We start from the raw sequence: 8,712 nt of genomic DNA on the forward strand, positions 1-8,712 counted from the left end.
ACCCCACATCAAGTTCATGAGAAGAGAATACATCGGCCCTTTCAGACAATTTCTGACGGAGCCTGGCTTTCCACTCCTCTGGAACAGGAGATGAGCCAAAGTTGATAAGACTGATGTCAAATCCCTCAGACACCAGCTGTTGTTCTGACACGGTTGTAACAACATCAGTCGTGCACAGACAGCCTAAGGTGGTGCCAGCTGGAATCGTTATGTCTTTAAGTGACTCGTTTTGCAGAAGAACTGTGAACTGGTTAGCATCCACAGCATTGCTTGGGATTGTCATGGACTGTAACAATACACCAGCGGGAAGAGGGTTGGTAGAAGAAGCTTCTACCATCAAGATCTCATGAGGCAAGGGCTGTTTTAGCTCAACTTTACAGGTTGCTTTACAGCTGCTCCCTGCAGGTAGCACAAGAGAACCAGGACCCTGCCACTTGACACACCCTACTTCATCATCATCTTCTTCCTCAGGGCAAGCACTGTGCACCATCAAGGGTGAAACAGACACACCTGAGGTACCCTCACAGAGCTGGGCTAGCCTCTTGGGAAGGTTGGCACTGGCATTGGTTCCTAAAATCACTGGAGTCTGGTCAGGGCCTGGGGGGTCAGGACATATCAGTGCTAGGACTGACATAGTGGTTGGTGCTCCCACTACTTTCTTTGGAAACTCTATGTCCACCACCACATAGCCACGATATGGGTAGCTTGAATCACTCAATCCCCAAATGTTTAGCAGACTCACAGGGTGAATAGGGATATCTGATAGGTATCTCTGGTACCAAGACTCAAAGATTATGCTGACTCTTGAGCCGCTGTCTAATAATGCATTACACAGGTGCCCATTGACTTTCAGTGGCTCTAAAGATGGTGTCCCAATCAGGCCTTCTGGAAGCCCATGGGACTCCAACACGTCCACTGCACTTTTCCTAATTGTACCAGCCACTTCTTCGGGGATGGTTTTACCTGTAGCTGGTTGGGGTTTACCCCTGGTTTTCTTGAGAACTCCAAGGAGTCTCTGAATAACCTTGTTCTGGTTCTCAGGCTTGTTACACTTTGGCGCTATGTGGCCATTTTCCCCACAGTGGTAACAAAAGCGTTCTTCTGAGTCAGGTGACTGCCTGGCTGATGGAGTCCCCACCGCCATCACAGTTGGAGAAGCTCCTGCCTGACAGGACAGCCGTGTACCTACTTTCTTTTGCAACTGCTTCACTTGTTTCTTTAGGGCAACCACTTCAGGGTCCACATTATTCTCTGAAGCTAGCTCTCTGCTATCCAACTGCTTTTCACCCTTCTCTGTTTCTGCAGGAGAATGGGTAGCAAGTGCTGCAAACATGGCTTTTACTTCTTTGAGTTCTGCTTTCAGGCTCTGTATCTCAGATTGCCTGTTGTCAGCTTGTGGCTTAACTTGAACCGAGCTCACTGAGCGGTTCAGCTTAACTCTGGAAGCTTCATATTCTTCCTCTATGCGAATTTCTCGCAGTAGTTCAAGGAAGGTTGGGGGTTTGGTCCTCCTCTCTCTAAGACGGAGGTTAATTAGCATTAAGTCAGCATCTACTGCACCTTTAAGTAGCTGCTCAACACATGCGGTGTCCATACTGTTAACTGGGATACCACCTCTTTGTACAACTTTTGTCAAAGCACGCTCTAACCTGCGGAGAAAATCAGACAACTTTTCCCCAGGTTGTTGCTGCAACAGTCTAAAGGCAAAATACAAGTCATCTCCGGACTCTGCCAGTCCAAAGGCACTCTCTAACGCCTCTAAACATCCTTCAGGGGTCACATCCGGATCAGATAAACGCACTGCTTTTATCACATCTAACGCTGGCCCCTTTAAACTCTCTATGACTCTCCTCCTTTTTTCTTTTGGAGAGCCAGGACTCTCTTCGACCAGCAGGTATGCTTGCTCTAACCAGTGGTCAAATTGTTCCTCACCGGCTGGGGTGGGGATATTACCTGAAAAAATTCTCAGGCGTCGGTGTCCTGCATTCTCTGGGGACGGTTTAACTGTTTTGTCCAGCAGGTCACCAACAGCACGCAAGATGGACTCAGTAGGAGACACTGGCTGTGATCCAGCCAATAAAGCTTGCACATCCTCGGCAGACTTTCCTTCAGCCTCCAACAGAGTTTTCAGTTTACCAGCAAAATCTTCCTCAACCCCAGGAGTTTCAGCTACTACACAAATTGGCCATGCTGTCAATCCATCGGGAGAGCGAACTTCTTTTGGGACTGCTGAGTCAGTCACTTTTTGTCGACACTCACAAAGCACTAACACTTGATTGTCTGTGTCACTTAGCATTCGTCCTCTGACTCTTACGCGCCCAAAACACTTGATAGTCTGTAGTGCATCTTCTATCTGCGCAATCTCTGTGTGCTCTGGAACTACAGTCAGTAAAGCATGACTTTCATCTAATGTCTCTCCCCTACACCAGTTCTTCAATCTGGTCACTAGGTTGGTATCCATGTCAAAGATCCTCTATTAACATTCCCTCATGTAATACAGTTAGAAACTCAATAAATTTTTTTTTCTTTGTTTGTTTTTATACACATCAAATATAACACAATCCCAGCGGTGCCTCCATTTATGTAACCCACATACTACTGATCGGTATGAATGGGCCCTGAGTTCGTATTCAACGACATTAATTACTTAACCACTATAACATCACACACTCTACAATTGGAATTAACAATACCACACTTTAATTAGAAAACCACCAAAAACACACTTAAATCAATATTTCAGTTCTTTCAGGTCAATTAACGGTTCAAATATACATGTATCCCCACACCCAACAGTCCCAAATAAGGTTATTAAACAAAACAAACCCGTTGCAGGCCTGATTCGGAGCTCGGGTACGGTGAGACCAGAAACTTTGCGGTCCTTTCACTCAATTAGAGCCAAAATAAAATAATAAGCCAACAGTACCTTTTTCCAATATGGCGGTGCAAACGTTCAGTCCACGTTGTCCCACACAGGCAAGAAACACAGGGAATACCCGTCTGGTCGCCGTTTCCCGCGTAGCCAGAGGAACTCTGAACTATAGGTAGCTCAGCGCGCTATCTGGGATCCTCTTTTGTCTGTGTGCGGTAAGAGTCAGCCGAGTCCTGTAGCGATTAGCCGGGCTAGCCAACCGCAGCTTTCAGACGATCAGCGCGGCTAATTTCCGCTCGATTATCCAGCGAGCAAACCACGACTTTCAAGTCCAAACACTTAGAGGCGTAGGCTGCGCCAAATTAAACTGTCCTCCTTCCGTCCACCTGGCCGATGCCCGAACACGGAGTACCAGTTTAACTCTCCATAAAACTTTCACTTTTTCAGTCAAAGTCTAGCGCACCTCTCTTCTCGGGTCTCTCTTTTTCCTTCTCCCTCGCGCACACTCACACCACCTCCAATCAGCAGCCAGTACAGAAACAGGTGACTAAAATGAAACACTAGATTGGCTTTCCTTCACAACAAATGAAATGAACAAATAAAATACAATATTTATGGCAAATTAATTATCTTAACACCTTAACATTTGAAATTTTAACATTCACATAAATGCATTTAACCACATTCAATCAACTTATTTATGTCCATTTCCTACAGGGCTACACCAAGAAACACAACCTGAACAATACAACAAAACAGAACTTCCAAAAGAACTCAAAACTCTGGGCCACCAGCCCAGGACCATGACAGAGATACAGACAAACAGCTCACTTTCTTACAGCCTGTTTGTTCCACTGGCAGTACGTTGTTGTCAATCAGGTGCTTTTATGTTCTGGTGTTAGGATCAATGTTAAGATCTTGTACATCACTGAGAGGCATGTAATAGGCTAGTGGTTTGGGGGTTTGTTGGTTCTCATATAGCACTTTTCTATTCTACTTTGAGCACTCAAAGCTATTTACACAACATGTCTTCATTCACCCATTCATATCTGCACCTTCATTTACACGTAAGTGCTTCCTGTCTAACATTCACACACATTCACACTCCAGTGAACACATCAGAGAGCAACTCAGGGTTCAGTACCTTGGCCAAAGATACTTTGGCACGCAGAGTGGAGCAGTCAGGGATCGAACCACCAACCGTCCAATTAGGTAGGTGACCTGCTCCACCTCCTGAGCTACAGCAGACCCAGGTAGGTTGTTCCAGATGTTAACCAGCTTGGGTGTTCCTTGGGTCATGTTATGCATTTGCTGTATGCATGTGTAAAGTCTACATGTAGGGCTGGCAGGTGTGTCAGCCAGAGGTTTGTTAGACCGTCATTCCCAGGAGCTTTTCAGCTGCTAGTTTTTCAGATGTCTTCAGTTATCTCCTCTACAGATATATTGTTTTTCTGGTGTTTGCTGGTTTTAATTTTCTGTTTGACTTATGACAAGCTGAAAACACCCAAAAAATGTCACTCAGCAGATACAGCTATCTGTGACAAATATGTTTAATTTTGTCACAGTGAGTGCAGATGCAAATAGTTTGTTATTACTGTGGTTTCTGGTGTGCTCTGTGTTACAGTGGTACAGAGCCAGAATGACTGGGGAGTGACTTACACTTCTAATCGGATCTGCGCCGTAAAAGGATCAACAGTGGAAATACACTGCACCTTCAGATATCCTTCCAGAAAAAATAATCAAAGTATTGAAGTTAAAAAAAGTTTGTGGTTCACTAAAGGGAAAAATGATGCACCTGTGGATCTAAAAATGGATCCAGACTACAGAGATCGAGTGGAGTATAATTTTTATGGGAATAACAGCACTCTGAGAATCACAGACCTGAGGAAGAGCGACTCAGCCGAGTACAAGTTCAGGTTTGAAACAAACCAAAAAAGTGGACGTCATACTGGTGTACCTGGAGTCACTTTGTCTGTCATAGGTACCATTTTCATTGAAAGATAAAGATTGTGGTTTCAAATTATTTTCTTTTTACTGATACATAGAAACATCAGTGTGTTTTTTGTTGATTGTTTTTTCCTCCAGATGCTCCAAAGCTTCTCTCTGTGTCAGTGAGTCTCTCTGGAGAGATCGTGGAGGGCAGCTCAGTGACTCTGACCTGCAGCAGTGATGCTAACCCAGCAGCTAATTACACCTGGTACAAGGAGGATGGTCATAAACCTCTCAGTGAAAACTCTCAGCTTATCTTCAGCTCCATTCAGCCCTCTGACTCTGGAGAGTATTACTGCACAGCTGGAAACAAGCTGGGAACGAAAAGAATGGGACACAATGTTATTAATGTAACATGTGAGTAAATGACTGTTAACAGAAAAATACAATTTCTTCACATATTCATGTTCTAAGGCTGTAGTTCATTGAGCAGCTTGAAATCAGATAAAAGAAGCTGATAAAACAGGTGTTTGAGTCAATTTTATTGACTTTATTCAGTTGGTTTCCAGTACTACTCAATCAATCAATCAATCAATCAATCAAAAATTAGGAAACAGTTGATTGTCACAGTCTAACACAAAGTCAGTTAAACTTCAGGGGATTTTTGTACATTTAGGAAATATAAACTGTTGTGAATCCATTTCACCTGCTTTGGTGCAAATCAAAGTGACAACTGAAGAGGCAACAACAAGGCAACCCCCCAAAAAAGAAATGGTTCTGTAGGCAGTGGCCACAGCCCATTGCTCTCTCTCCTTGCTCTTCTTGACTGATTTTTTTTTTCTAATTTTACTTTTTGTTAGTGACCTTGTCACTATTAGTAGCACAAAACCTGCAGCCCGTTCTGGTTGCTCAGGTAGTCCTCCAGGATGGTGCATCCATCTGGGCTGTTGCAAGAAGGTTTGCTGTGGTGGAAATAGAAGGAAATGGACCATTAGATGATGAGGGTGACAGAAAAGCATCAGCTCAACAGCAGGACCAAAATTAGCTCTTTTGTGTGAGGAGGAACAGGAACTTATCCCAGCTGTAATAGTACGAGAGGCAGGTACACCCTGTACAGGTTGCCAGCCTGTCGCAGGGCTAAGAGAGACAGACATTCACACCTATGGGCAGTTTACAATCACCAATTAACCTAACCCCAGTAAGTGCATGTCTTTGGACCGTGGGAGAAAACCAGAGTTCCCAGAGAAAACCCACGCAAACACGGGGAGAACATGCAAACTCCACACAGAAAGGCCCGGGCCAACCTGGATTCAAGCCCAGACCTTCTAGCTGTGAGGCAACAGTGCTAACCACCACACCACCATTCTGCAAAAATAACTACGTGATTACAAATTAAAGATGTTGATATTTTTTCCTCCAGATGCTCCAAAGCTTCCCTCTGTGTCAGTGAGTCCCTCTGCTGAGATAGTGGAGGGCAGCTCAGTGACTCTGACCTGCAGCAGTGATGCTAACCCAGCAGCTAATTACACCTGGTGCAAGAAGAATGATCATAAACCTCTCAGTGAAAACTCTCAGCTCATCTTTACCTCCATTCAGCCCTCTGACTCTGGAGAGTATTACTGCACAGCTGGAAACAAGCTGGGCATGAAGACATCTGGAAACAAACTTATTGATGTAAAATGTGAGTAAAAATACAGGAAATTTCAAAATTCTCTTGTGTAGTTTTTCTCTGTCACCTTTTACTGCTGTTGTTCACTGTGCAGCTTCAGTAGATAACAGTGAAGCAGTTTTTCTCCCAAATATCTCCCAGATATACATTCAGGAGAGTCAAACCATCAGCAATCCCCCAAAACCACCTCAAATGCATGACCAAACATAAGCATGCATCCGGTATTCCTTGCAACCTCACATAATCTCTTCGAAATTTTGTGTAATAGTACTGTAATACCCCCCCACACACAAACACACAGAAAAACAGAGAGAAGAGGAGAGAGCAAGAAAGAGACAGAAAGATGCAGAAACAGGAAGTGAAGAAGAAGAGGAGAGGATAGGGGAGAGCAAAAGAAGAGAGTAAGTAAAGTGTGAGAAAAAGAGAAACCGCCTCATTTTATATCTTTAAAGATGGTAACTGTCCACTTGCCTTTGACCCCCTCCTAATTTACATAAAGTAACGTCCCCTAAAACCTGATGCAGACCAATCACCTTCGGGCTCCACTAGTTCCACGTGAGACTGCCGCCCCAAAATACTCCCACTGACAGCTGTTAAAACTCCCAATCTAAAAACTCATTCAGGCAGTTTTAAAAAATATATAAAGTATACAAAATTTATTCCCACGCTTTATTCATGTTACACAAATGCAGGTGGGTCTTCAATCTCAAATTTCAAGGGCCCACTGTCCTAAACAACTTGAACTTTATGAAAAAGGTGATACGGTGTTAAAAGTGAAGCTTCTAAATATAGATGAGAGTGGTTTCAGCAGGAGCTGAAAGTGAGACCTGAACATCTAAGGCAGTGAATACATCAGGCCTCAGTTTTATTCTACTGAGCTAAAGCATGCAGTGGTCATTAATCCAGTGTGTGTGACTAATATAGGTACTAATAAATGATATAAAATAGTAGCAGTAAAATACCAGTATGAAAATGATAAAAAAAAAAAATCCCCAAAATGTTAGTGTTTTATGAATTACATTGTTTTATGGTTCCTCCTCCAGATGCTCCAAAGCTTCCCTCTGTGTCAGTGAGTCCCTCTGCTGAGATAGTGGAGGGCAGCTCAGTGACTCTGACCTGCAGCAGTGATGCTAACCCAGCAGCTAATTACACCTGGTGCAAGGAGGATGAAGACTCACCAAAAACATCAGGACAGAACTTCACCATCACTGACATCAGACCTGAACACAGTGGAAATTATTCGTGTGAAGCGAAGAACAGTCGAGGATATCAGAGCGCCACCTTACAGCTGATTGTTGGGACTAGTAAGTGTTACACTCCGTAATGCAACACCTAACACATGCAACGAAGACACAGAGATTTGAAACATTTTGTAGCTATGTTGAAAGAGGAAACTCCATCATATCAGATGTTGATGACACTAAGTGAAAAATAGCATCCCCTGGCAAAGTGATGTATTAATCTAATGATACAGCTAAGACCTATGTCCTGTCTGTTTGTCACATTTTAGTGAAACTGGAAATGATGATGAATATCATCAGGTTGACTCTGGTGGTCCTGATGCTGATTCCTCTGCTTTTGCTGAGTATCTGGACAAGGTGAAGCATTTAAGCAGCCATCAGTTCCTTTACTTCTCTTCTCCACAGCTTTAGTTTTAAAGGTGCTGATTCTCTTTCATTAAATCATGAATTTGTTGTTGGATTTCATGTAGGAAGAAGAAACCTGGAAACTTAGAAACTGGAACAGATCAAACTGTAGATGTGATGCAGGTAAGAAGTGCTACACAACATATGCTGTATATACAGTATGAGATATTTTTAATGTTCTGAGACAGATTTTGTTATTGATAAGAGATCATAAACTTGGTGTTACTACAATACACTCTCAGCCAGTTTAATTGGATACATCTTTAAGTCTCATTTCCTCTCTCTCTCCCGTCAGTTAAACTCTGGTCCTGTTTATGAGAACATTTGGGCCTTGAAGGCCTTCACTGCAGCACAGGCAGATGACACAGAGGAGCAGGAAGACCTGGTGTGAAGCCCAATCAGGTCAGAGCCTCCTGCATGGAAGAACAGAAAGAATTCAAATCTACAGTGACATCATGAGATGTAACTTATTTGAATTTCATATGATGAGGAGAAACTGATGAGGAAGAGAAAATAATCAACCTTAAAGTAGCACAGAGGACAGAGGTGGTGGGGGTGTGAGTGGATACATTAAACTTTAGTCAAAGTGAGTATTA

The 8,712-nt window shown here is 43.3% G+C and overlaps 1 protein-coding gene across 1 annotated transcript in view; it reads left to right on the forward strand.

The window, feature by feature from the left end:
* LOC115790314 (B-cell receptor CD22-like) overlaps window positions 1-8,507 on the forward strand; it is a 52,969-nt gene extending 44,462 nt beyond the window's left edge. The window contains exons 9-14 of the mRNA XM_030744134.1: window positions 4,958-5,218; window positions 6,222-6,482; window positions 7,514-7,774; window positions 7,981-8,068; window positions 8,182-8,239; window positions 8,412-8,507. Coding sequence (XP_030599994.1) covers window positions 4,958-5,218; window positions 6,222-6,482; window positions 7,514-7,774; window positions 7,981-8,068; window positions 8,182-8,239; window positions 8,412-8,507 — 1,025 coding nt within the window. The remainder of the gene's footprint in view (window positions 1-4,957; window positions 5,219-6,221; window positions 6,483-7,513; window positions 7,775-7,980; window positions 8,069-8,181; window positions 8,240-8,411) is intronic.
* Window positions 8,508-8,712: the final 205 nt, after the last annotated feature.

Source organism: Archocentrus centrarchus, chromosome 1 (assembly GCF_007364275.1).
Source record: "Archocentrus centrarchus isolate MPI-CPG fArcCen1 chromosome 1, fArcCen1, whole genome shotgun sequence".
NCBI classification, from domain to species: Eukaryota; Metazoa; Chordata; class Actinopteri; order Cichliformes; family Cichlidae; genus Archocentrus; species Archocentrus centrarchus.